The sequence below is a fragment of the Lineus longissimus genome, chromosome 13, assembly GCF_910592395.1.
Source record: "Lineus longissimus chromosome 13, tnLinLong1.2, whole genome shotgun sequence".
Classification (NCBI taxonomy): Eukaryota; Metazoa; Nemertea; class Pilidiophora; order Heteronemertea; family Lineidae; genus Lineus; species Lineus longissimus.
This window is the reverse complement of record NC_088320.1, coordinates 6,293,272-6,305,638: the sequence shown is the minus strand read 5'-3', so window position 1 is coordinate 6,305,638 and position 12,367 is coordinate 6,293,272. Positions and strand designations below refer to the sequence as shown.

At 39.4% G+C, this 12,367-nt stretch overlaps 2 protein-coding genes across 4 annotated transcripts in view; one reads left to right on the top strand and one right to left on the bottom strand.

Annotated features, from left to right (window-relative positions):
* Positions 1-10: 10 nt before the first annotated feature.
* LOC135498259 (succinate dehydrogenase assembly factor 3, mitochondrial-like) lies at positions 11-1,199 on the bottom strand. Its single transcript, XM_064788478.1, has 2 exons — positions 689-1,199; positions 11-433 (listed from the first exon to the last, which is right to left on the bottom strand). Exons 1-2 carry the CDS (start codon positions 857-859, stop codon positions 236-238), a joined length of 369 nt encoding a protein of 122 aa, XP_064644548.1. The 5' UTR covers positions 860-1,199; the 3' UTR covers positions 11-235.
* A 3,603-nt stretch (positions 1,200-4,802) lies between these two features.
* LOC135498258 (zinc transporter ZIP6-like) overlaps positions 4,803-12,367 on the top strand; it is a 36,016-nt gene continuing 28,451 nt past the window's right edge. Inside the window, exon 1 of one of the 3 annotated variants that reach the window (XM_064788474.1) lies at positions 4,803-4,866. The gene's annotated coding sequence lies outside the window, so the exon portion shown is untranslated. Of the gene's footprint in view, positions 4,867-6,500; positions 6,518-11,922; positions 12,096-12,367 lie in introns of those variants that run through there. The other 2 variants (XM_064788475.1, XM_064788473.1) reach the window with 2 other exon arrangements.

Genomic DNA, 12,367 nt, shown 5'->3' with positions numbered 1-12,367 from the left:
CAAGAAAATGTATAGCAAATTTCTTATTTTCTTGAAAGGCTGAAATTACCGAGGATAGATTGGAGGGCATTTTGCTACAGGTGGCAATACAGATCTTATCAGTTCTGTATCCTTAGTAGACATAATATTGTCCAAAATTTATGATTTGTGCATGTTCATATTCTTTCTCTAAAAGAATTTGAGTTATATTGTCAATAATTTATCATCCTAAATTGTCCTAACTGTCTCTAAAACATCAAGACTTTGCTTCATCGAGTGGGGGTCCGAATGGATTCTCAGGATCTCGTGGTTTCACTGACTCGGAACGAAGTTCGTATAATTGTCCGATCTGCTCCTCCGTCAAGGTTCCAAGAGTATCATCTGCTAAATCTGCTCCAATCGTTTGTACTTTTGTTCTCTTACCGAGCTGCTTTGCAAGCATGTTGCAGTATATCTGGAAAAACAAAATGAAATGAAATATACCGACTATTCACTGCATGAGAGTGATTCTGTTGCCAGTTTCAAGAGAGGGCTAAAGACCCTGCTCTTTAAAAAGTACTTTCATGAAAGCGCCAGTGAGGAGGACACTTAGAATGGTTGCTATACAACTATTTACTTCACTTCAGTTTAGGTCTACTTTCATGCCATATTATCAAACAACTCGCACTGCAAAGTCAAAATTTCTGATTGTCAGAGAATCTTAACTTACAATCCACTCCTTCATGAACTTTTCGGTGGCCTCTGGTGTGGCGTCCTTGTGTCGTCTGAATTCATCCCTTACATATTGCGTCCCGACCGCTTGTAGTTCGACAGGCAATCCTCTGTGTAGTCGTAAAATGCTCTTGTAAAGCAGCCGTACTCTTGCAACATGAGTGGCCATTTCGATTATTTTTTCCGAACTGATTATTGTCTTTGGTAGGGCCTTTCACTTGCAGATGCTTCAATGCACTTGGCAGTTCAGCTTCCAGTTCACCGTCCAGTCACTTCTCAGTCAGAGTCAACTTTTTTATGTTTGTTAACACATAAATTTTTTCATTTTTATGTTAATAAAACTGCAAATTATCAGTTTATCCGAAGAAATATGCAACTTTATGCATATACTAGAGTCTGCTCGAGTTTATTTCACTTCATTATGTGATCAGTTTCTAAAATATATATTTTCTTGAGTAATAAATAAGACTTTTGTTTAGTTGTTTTGTAACTGTTTTTGAAAGGTCAGAAAGCGGAAACACTTGACTGCCACTTCGGGAAAATCTGAAACTAAATTGATAAAACTGGTTTTAGGCTTTCGATAAGTATGGATAAAAGGAAACCTGTAACCTGGTCATATGATGCAAAATATTTTAGGAGTTATTAAAAACAATATTTTAACCATGACGTAAACTTTTATTGAGATAAGCTTCAAATATGCTATTTAATTATTTCTCAATCAAATATCTGTGACCTTTTATTGAAAAAAAATTAGCCTAGTACTATTAGGCCCCGCGGGTGGCGCTGTAACCAAGAGAGTGATGAGTCACTGTGAACAAAAATAGAATGGGTTTCCCCTCCACGTGCCGTGCTTTAAATTTTGACCACGCCCACCAACGTGACCATGACAACGACATGAAGACACATGGAAGATCCAACATTTATAGTCATTACAATTTACATGATCATCCTGGCACCACTGGTTTTCGATTTACTCTCGATATTTCAAAGCACATTTAATCTGCTTTTTCTCAGGGTTTTTTTATCTTGTTTACGAGGTAGTACAATACAAGAGTGTATCGAAGATGGACCATCAAGCAAGGATTTGGAACAGTCGTCGACATCGTCGACGTCATGTCGTGAGATGACAATGAGACATCATCCAATGTCTATGGTCGAAGGGCCTGTGGCTTGTGATGTGGATGATGATGCTTCTGGCTCTGCCCCTCTCCTCATGAGGAAACCAGCCCTGTAAAATATTTAGTCGCCCTCCAATTTCAACCACCCACTGATACTACCTAATGGCCAGCGTAACCAGTGATAACACTCATGACTAATTTACTGTGATGAGGCAAAATTAGAAGTAATTTGGTCGACTTCAAGGCAACCAGGATGTGATAGCAAGTTCGGTTATGTAACAACATATGTTGACCTCAGCCTTTGGTACGGCAACTCAGCAGGAGGTTACCTGGCTCAGATAAGCTGAGAGCTAAAGTCAATAAACTATTATTCCTCAGAAACTCTCCCCTCATCAAATATCCATCCCCCCCCCCCCCCCCCCCCGGCATCTAAGGTATTTTCCATTAGTTGGTGGGGGATGGTTAGGAGATAATTTTTACAGGGCTGGTTTCCTCATGTGGGTGCATAAAGCTCTGGGTCTGCCCTTCTTCCGTGCAGAAGTGTAAAGCCGAGGACACACTACCAACTATTGCTCACCAAGATCAAAAACAGATGTAGGGTCACCTGGCAACGTTCACCCAGACAATTTTAGCTACCTGTACCTGTCTGTGACATCACTGGAGGGAAACATTTTGGAGGGAATTTTCAGATGAAAACAAACATGGCTTATGAGACCCCTGCTGTCATTGCTCCTGATTAATCAGGTATATACCTGTAGTTTTATAGGCCCATGGACATTCTCAAAACAGCCAACCATCTTCAAAGTACGGGTTTACATGTCAAAAACATATAATCGGAACTCCACCTTAAAATGTAGACTCAAATAGCTAAAAAAGCTAGTGCCTAGTAACATGAATTCATTTTTTCTTGGCTAGCCGAGGACACACTACCAAGAAAAATTGGCCAATGGTGATTAATTTAATTGACTGCAGATGTCTTGTCATATGTGAACGGTCTGGCAATTCACTTGGCCAATGAAATTAGATACTCTCACCCAGTCTTGGTGAGTTGGTGGGGAGTTCTATATTTTCGCCAAGATTGCCACCACAGGGGCTACTTCAGGTAGAATTGTCGTTTGTGAACGGTTCACCAACTGTTTCGAGCAAGGAAAATGTAAACAAGAGGTTTTGTTTTTAACTTTCAAGCTCTTTACACCAAGAAAAAATGAATTCATGTTACTTAGGGCACTAGCTTTTTTAGCTATTTGAGTCTACATTTTAAGGTGGAGTTCCGATTATATGTTTTTGACATGTAAACCCGTACTTTGAAGATGGTTGGCTGTTCTGAGAATGTCCATGGGCCTATAAAACTACAGGTATACCTGATTAATCAGGAGCAATGACAGCAGGGGTCTTATAAGCCATGTTTGTTTTCATCTGAAAATTCCCTCCAAAATGTTTCCCTCCAGTGACGTCACAGACAGGTACAGGTAGCTAAAATTGTCTGGGCCTGACATTGGTGTGAACGCACAGTTGTTGAGGCCAGCAAGAGTGACTTGCAAGGTGACCCTACATCTGTTTTTGATCTTGGTGAGCAATAGTTGGTAGTGTGTCCTCGGCTTTATCTGGCATTGGCACAGTCAGTGAGTCACAGTGCCAAATGCCACTTAATTCAAGGTCTCTAGGACTCTTCCATGTCCACCTGTGTCAGTTTTACAGAGGGGAGGGGGGGGGACTTCTCTTAGGAGACACTGCTCTTTCATCAAAGACACTAGTTTTGATCCTAATTGGCTGTTGTCATACAAATTAACCTCCCTTATCCGGACATCTTTCTATCAATAAGGGCAGCACTTGTCAGTCCCCAGGGTGTCCTTAATAGAGAGGTTTTACTGTAATCATGAATTTTTCCAATGGTGCTATGGTGACATGCCAATTTAAGGGGTTTTAGCCCTTTAACTTGGAGGACTGGTGTTAAAACTTTTATTCAATTTCAAGACCTCCGTTAGGGGTATTTAATCTGAAGCATCATATGACGTACATTGCTGATCCATAATTAATTGTAAAATAATGTAGTTCTTAAATCATCCTGGCCTGATAAAAAATTGTTGTAGGTGGTACTGTGTGAAAGTCAGCACTCAACGACTTGACTAGGCCTATAGCCTTTTATCCCAAATCCATCCATCCACATATCATGAGATTTGTTGTCCCTCCCAGAGAGAAGACGGTTCACTTCAATTCAGAGTCCCAGGCTCAGAGTAGAAGTGGGCAACTTTAAACCACAAAAACTACCAAAAGATGTTTTTACCCATCAAAATTAAGAGAGGACCCTTGACACTCTGACAAGGCCAATTCATCTGCCTTTTATCTAGTCTAGTTAGCACTGATTGTCTTCCTGCAGTCCAGTCATCCATGCTGTCTACATCCATTGTGGTGCCTTCATTGGACATGTCTGAAGGCTTTGGTGTCATGGTCCTGCCAATGACAACAATAAAGGCCTCTATTTTATCTTATTCTGTCGCATTGCCAGAAGCACAAGAACTGATCGAAATCTTTCTAAATCTTTTGAACATTACAGACCAGGTAGGTATGTAGTTTTTCAGAAATGAATACTTGGTGTGTACTAAAAGTGCTGCGTAAAACAAAAAAATGCAGTTCAAAACCTGAGGTGTCATCATCCACAGGCATGTGGTAGGGTTTATGACCTAATTTGTGCTGTCCTCAAGCGGCCTTGATTAGACAACCAAGGACCAAGTAGGGCCTACTGTCACATGGGGTGACTTTGATTGAAGAGTGGAGCAACTTTGAACTTTTCTAGAATTCTGTTTGTCGAAACAGATGTCGCTGAGCTATTCTAAAAGTTAATAAAAAATATTGCAGACTTGACAAAATTGACAGATTTATGAATTTATGAATTTATGAATTTATTATACCTCATCTGAATTAAGGCACCTGCACATAACAAAAGACTTATTTTACATATACCTACAAAAGTACAATGTAAAAATGCCTCATTACCATAACGTCATTTCAATGAGTATCTCCGCTGCAGAAAGATTGATGGAACTCGAATGACGGCTTTGTAAGTATATCACAATCTATCTTTATAACCATTTGCCAGAGTGTGATAAGAAAGTCAATTATTTAATTTAACTAAAGTGACTCGTTTCGCCAATCTAAGAAACACCAGAACTTATCCAAAACTCACAAAACGGTAAAAGTATCTCTCAGAAGGCACTGTCACCTTTTATCTGCATGGCCTGCGAATAATATCTTGTCCAATGTTTAGTGTTTGAAAGGTTTCTGGATTGACAAAATGGAGTTACACATGTACTTTAGTTTCACCTTAACCTAATTATCACAAGGGTACTGGTAGGTAGACTCTCATTATAAAGATGGTCTCTAAAGAAAACCTTGTTTGATATTGTCTAAATACCACATTTTGAAACATGTTTAAAAGTGCAGCTGATTTTCATGTGTCCCCCATGGGACTTGAGATCAAGCTTGAGGAACCTACTTGACCTATCACAAGTGCAGAATCTTCGGAGACAAGTTTTAAAAGTACAGTGGAACCTCCCTATTAAGGACACCCACAGGACTGATAACTGCTGTCCTTATTCGAGAGGTGTACTTATTATAGAGGTAAAATTGATTGGAAACCACCCATTTAGTGTCCTTAATAGAGAGGTGTACCATATCCTTATCAAAGTTTGACACTGGCTATCTGTTGAGTTGTAAAACAGCAACAAAAGTCACCCTCCAGTACAGTAGAACCTCTCTATTAAGGACGACCTCGAGACTGACAAGTAATATCCTTTATAAAAGAGGTGTCCTGATTTCAGGAGGTCAAATTGAATGGAAACAACTAATTTGGGACCAAAACTGTCATTTAAAACATCCTACACACAGTTGTCTCAAGAAGCTGGTTAGAATGCATTTTATGTCTGAGAAACTGTATTAGCTTGACTTGACCTGAAAAGTACCAAACAACAAATTTGTTGTCCATGCAAAAATTCCAATGTCCACCTCAACCCTCAATGTATTGACTTTTCTCAGCTTGTTGACAAGTATGGGGCTACGAAGGCAATATGCTGGTCAAGATCTAACACGCTCAAATCAAAAGGCGGGGAAACGATTAAATGAGACCATTTTCCCACGCATGACAAGGGAGATTTTTCTTAGGTGAACGGCTCCTTTTGTAAATGTTGTAGGCCGAGTGCAGCCTTGAGAGGGTAAGCAAGACATTCTTGCTTGCGGGCAGATGCACGTCACACGGCCGGTTGTGTACAAGGAGTCGAATAACACACTCAAAACTAAAGAACTCACTTTTAAAAAAATGGTCGTGGTTCAGTTATCGATTGTTTATTATGGGTTATTTTAGTCCCTTTATAATTTGATTGCACCAGCAGTTTTGTGTAACCTCGTTGTGTCGAAATGTCAAGTTGTAAAAAGATACAGCTGCTTATCGTTCAGATTTGACTGAAGTGTTTTTTCAGTGTTGATTAGTCAAATCATGAAATCCTTTACATAGCCTGAAGTTTATTCAGGCGGTATTCAGGAAGCGAATGATTTAATTAATGTCCGTGTGACTGTTGGGTATTGTCGATTGACGTGTGAGAGGAAAGACTGTATTTTACAGTTGTATATTGCTCTTCCTCAGCCCAGGTCCTTCTAGGCTTCATCTGAAGTTCCCAGGACACTGAAGATCTTGACTTTTTCCAGTTCCAGGAAGAGTGAGTGTTAATTTTTGTTGGGTTATTCACTAATTCAGTGGAAGTGTTGAGATTTATTGGGTTATTTATTGAAATGTTGAGATTTATTGGGTTATTTATTGAAATGTTGAGATTTATTGGGTTATTTATTGAAATGTTGAGATTTATTGGGTTATTTAGTGAAATGTTGAGATTTATTGAGTTATTTATTGAAATGTTGACTTTTATTCGGTTATTTATTAAAACTGTTTAATCATATTTGGTTGTTCATCGGCAGCGTTGACTTTAATTTGGTCATTCATTTAATTGAACTATTGACTTTTATTGTGAAAATCCTCATAAGAAGTGTTGACTTTTATTAGGCTACTCATTCAAAGTATATTTGTCTGTTTCAATGTTTTTGAGACACGCTTTATCAAAAATTCACATACCATGTAAATCAGATATGTGACGATTGATAAGCGAATATTTGTATTACAAAATACACGAATTTATCTACAAGCATCTAGGGCAGGTCAGTAGTACACAATTATCTTATCATTTTGATTATTATTATTATTGCATTATTGGGATACAGTGATTTGGAGTGGACTGTATATGTTTCACATTTATTTCGATATGTGAAACACTCCAGGTTTGTCTACAAGATCGTCTTCTTTGTTTCATATTCGTATTCGAACGGTCTGTATTAAATACCGACTTGAGTCTACATTTTTCACCTCTTTTATTCTTCCAAGAACTCATTACTTCAAAGTACTTTGCAGTAATGAGTTTTGGCTCTTCCAATACTTATTCTATTTTTGCCAAAGAACTGCAGCGTAATGGGCAAGCGCCGCGCTTGTAGAACAACCCTATTAAAGGTCACCGTCAATACAGCGTGGGCTTACCAAATCGGTGGTCATCATTTATCATATAATTATTACGTGGGTTCATCTGATTTATAGTTTCACAAAAAACATAGGGGTTACCCTTCGATTTGGGACCTCCAGCTGCATGCCTCAGTCATAATGATTCCGATCAGGATATGTGGCGTTAATGGCCGCAATTATTACTCATTGACTATCTTGATGCCCGCACCAACATCAAGGCCCATATCGTTAAAAGCGCTATCGGATAGCGATCATCCTTCTGTCACCGACTGGTATTCTCATCGTGTTCTCTTACGTCGTGTTGTCAGTGGATAGATTTTTGGAAGAACTGAGTGTAGCTCTTGTATATTCGTGTTGCATTTTACATCATTGATTCTGTGGCTTTAAATTCGGTTTCCGAATAAAGGTGGGTACGTGTTCTTTTAACAGTTTATCAACAAGCAGAGAAAACATGAGAGAAAAAATACAAGAAATTTGGACTGTGTTATACATTTACATGTTATATGAGAATTTATCGCTAGTGATAGATGAAGTTGAAATAAAGAAGCATCTAATAGAAATCCAAAGAGATCAATTAACATACGACCAGTATCGTCAGATAGCTCAAATATGATGGTTACCGACCGCTTCTTTATTGGACAACATTTGCGCTTTACCTTATAGGCGAGCTTAATAGAAACGTACAAGAAGAGCAACGTGGCGATGGCCAATATCACTCTGATTGCCACGAACTCTAAGTTTACGGATAGCTGAAGGTTCTCAAGGCTTGGCTTGAGTTCCTGTAGCGTTTTTGTGAGATCAAATGTATGGGCGTCATCTGTAATTGCAAGTTCAGCTTTTGCAGGTAAGGCTTGTTTAAGAGTTAATAATGCGAGCACTGCTCGAGTTCGGAATACGGCGTACACAGAAAGTGCTAGCGCAATCAGTGACAATAGGGCTGTCGGTGTTAAGATTTGAAAAGAAGGACTTGAAAATAAGCTCTGTTCTGGCTGCTGCAGTTGATGCTGTAAATAGTCTGCTTTTGTGGCGAATATTTGACCATCACTTTTAACCTTATTGGCTATTGTCTTAAAATCTAGGGCATAAGCGTCGTCTTTCTCTGCGATTTGTTTCCAATCTCCAGTTTTTATGGTCATGTTAGGTAATACAACCTGGTGACTACGGCCCGACGTTGTCGCACCGCTAATTCGTTGCAAAGCATCTCTGGGAAAGAGGGCATGTAAGACAGGCAAATTAATAGAATGAAAGTACGTCACTTGTGATTCAGTTGCGTTGCAGCCAGTTAAACGTGCTGGCAGCTGGAAGGTAGATGCGACCAATTGACATCCACACGGAACTTGAATGATACAAATTGTACAGCCTTGGATGATACGGGGTGGGCTGGTAATACCACATACTAAGGACCAAGTAGGGTCACGTGAGCTTGCTAAGTAATAAGAATCCCCTAAATCATGCGTTCCTTCCAGAAGTTGGCCGGTTTTATAAGATATCTCACAATGTTTCATAATCATATCAGCGTCGTCATAAAACAAGGCACTGGTACAGGAGAGGATAGATTTATGTTTCATCGACAGTGTATGCGCACAACGTTTGTTCTCGTGGCCTTCGCAGCTGGCATAGAAACTGACGTCTATTTCAGCATAGTAGAGACCGTCACGACTTATGCCAAGAAAAGGGGCGTTACCAGTAACTTGAGTTGTGTTGAAACTAGTATCGTTCGTAGGGATTGGTAACGTAATACAACTGTAAATGTCAAAATAGCTTGTCGTTGCCGTCAATGGAATGTTGAGTGTAATATAAATATAATCGTCCGTCTGAGTAAAGATAACGTCTTTACGATTATAGTAAACTGAAATATGTTCATGCGCAAGCTTAAAATTAGGGTAGTCCCTTTCAAGAAACATAGATATTGACTGTAGTACGCTGCGAAGTTGCTTAGGGTGTACTAAGCCGGTAGGTAGGGTACCAGTAATTAATATTTGGATCGCGCTTATCCACGATCTTGCCTGGCTTGCAAGTTCTTGTAGGTTAGGAAGTTGCTTAGGGTGTACTAAGCCGGTAGGTAGGGTACCAGTAATTAATATTTGGATCGCGCTTATCCACGATCTTGCCTGGCTTGCAAGTTCTTGTAGGTTACGTTGATAGCTCAAGAGATGCCTTATAGCAATAGTGATGACTTCAATGTCACTAATGACTAAATTGAGACGATTCTCTAAGGAGTGATCATTTCTATACAGGATCTGAATCGAGTCGTTTAGCTTCCTGCCGAGCTGTTGAATTAAATCGCCATTATTTCTAATACCTGCCATACTGTTCGTTATTCGCTCGTCAGTTACTTTTATAAAAGAATGCAGCTCTTTGGTCTGCCTTTGAATTTGATTGAAGGTTAGCTGTTGGCCTTTCTCGACCTTAGCAATGTGGCTATGCACGTTCTCGATATCTGATTGCGAGGGAACGCCAAATATCGCTTTTGCAAATTCAGATACAAAACCAAATAAAGCACGTTTAGACCTATGAGTCCCCGTTCGTACGGTATATTTTACTGGAATAAGCTTTCTAATAATGTCAATGTTTTCGTTAATGGTCGTAATGGTCGTGTCGGAGTCAATTTTTATGTCCAATGCCATGCGGCGTAATTGCTCGCAAGTTGAATTGGCCATTGTACATTGGGGTATGGTAATATTCTGAATATCAATCTTGATAAAGGGTACGGCTAAAGAGTGCTGCCAGATACTATGACCATTGTCAACCCCTCCTAAATGGTGGAAAGCAACACCCCAATTCGGGTACACTCTGTTGGCTTGATGAGCCCATGTCGGAGGTGGTAATTCGGCGGTGCTGAGTATTAATAGTCCAGGTCCACACAATTACAAGGAACCAATATCGCAGGCATCCCTTAAGTGACGTGTACCTCATAACAATTTTAATTTAAACTTTTTATCTTCATAACCCGTATGGTCCATCTTAATAACCCGTATGGTTCATTAGTTTTTCCAATTAACAATTACAGTGGAACCCCGGTCGGCGACCACCTCAGTAACGCGACCACCCCGCGAACACGACCAAAATTCTCCGGTCCCGAATGGTTTTCTCTCTAATTCCCATTAACTGGCCCTCGCTAACACGACCACCCCGGTACCCAGACCGCGACCACCAGCTTGGTCGCTCCCAAACTGCAAATTAACCCCGCTAACGCGACCATGAGGCCTAATTGCCGTAATCAACCATGACCGCATCGTATCAATTGGCACCTTCTCGCAAATCCGTGTTGATAATTAGCACCTCGAACACATGGGAATCCATATGAAAATAAATGATGTGTAAGTGAGTTTGATCAAATGTGAGCGCAAATAAAATGAAGAATAAACTTTCTTTTCGACTCACGGTTTGTGTTTTCATCATTTAGTATTAAATGATGTCAAGAGGCATGCACACGTCGTTTTTAGGACAAATCAATTATGTTGATTAGTAAGAGTACCGATACTCAAAGTAAAGAATGCTTACTACGTCGTAATGTTGATAAAATACGTTATTAAAAAGATGATTTAATCAGTACCAGTTCAAATTGGCTGAAGTTAAAGCAGGAAGACATCAGGAAGAATTCTCAACATCTTCTCACATCACCTCTCTCAATGTTAGCGGGAATATTAGCTTGACATCAAGAAGGGCAGCTGCCGATGGTGTGAATTACATGCTTGTTCTAATTAGCATGCTCAAGTTTTAATGTAATGTTTGGTCTAATTAGCTCTCGTCAGTTTATTTACTCATTTACATAAGTTGCAAATTAAACGCAAAACACTCAAGAAAATGATTTTTTATCCGTACTATACACACAAAATTATCGAATCACCCGGTGGCGTAGTCATTCATGCATGGCAATGTACACACAGCAGGACGATGTTTTGGCGGGAAAACCTACTTATGATTCTTAAATTCACTAACGCGACCACCCCGGTAACACGACCACTTCGGCTTAGTCCCTTGGGTGGTCGTGTTACCGGGGTTCCACTGTATACATTTCAATTTGTTATTATGAATTTGGGGATACAAGTTGCTAATGTTATTGTCGAGATGTACACGAACTAATGAACTAATAACAAAATTGTCATGCTGGTTAAAGTAAAATACAATACGAAATTGGTTTTACTAACTGGAAACTCCTGTGAACTCTTAAAATATCAGCTGAACTGTTTGGAATCTAGAAAGGTTTTAAGAGATGTCAAAATACAACAACTTCCTAATATTTCTCATATCACTACATATTACTTCATTACATAGATACATTACCACAGAGAAACGTTTTTTTCAGACGATTTTGCCAATCCCAAAAAGTAAGAGACACGAAAATGACACTTGACTCTAATGATATAAACTTAAGGAAAAAAAGTTGATTGATTAATGTAATCAATATACAATGCAGTGCATGTAGTAGCCTTTTGGGATCTGAAGTGATTTGATGAACTTTCATGTTGACAATGTTGCTGATTCTCTTAAAAGACACTTGACCCTATGATATGAACTTAAACAAAGTTGACTGCTTAATGTTATCAGTGCGTAATAGCCTTTTTGTGCAGGTGTTCTTCGATGAACTATTATGTTGAGATCATTCATTGGCAAGTTAGAAGACATGCGTGTAAAGCCTGCGACGGAATAGATTATCGAATTGATGCACCCCTGCAGTTTTAAAGATTGGCTCTTTGCTTGAGTGATCTGGAATTCCCGTCACACCAGTGAGTTTCTTGTTTCGGATAAGGAGTAGGCTTGTAGGTGCTCGGAAAGCAAGCATTTTTATCGCCGCGTCGTTGCCTTGACAACGTGGCGATTGATTGAGATTTAACCCATCGGTGTTCGTTTCTGATTACAATTGTCATGTTGTCATTGCCATGACTAGTGGATATTCCAAGATGCGTAATATAACAAAAGTGTTTTCTTTCAGATTGACTGTGGAACTATCAAAATGATTTTTTTTTAAATCAAGGATTTGTATTTTGAAAAAGCTGAT

Excerpts from the sequence above, each read along its gene's own strand:
- LOC135498259 (XM_064788478.1), bottom strand. The coding sequence starts at position 859 with ATGGCCACTCATGTTGCAAGAGTACGGCTGCTTTACAAGAGCATTTTA. Across the intron at positions 434-688 it reads AGTTCATGAAGGAGTGGATT|ATATACTGCAACATGCTTGC; the intron begins GTAAGTTAAGAT and ends TTGTTTTTCCAG.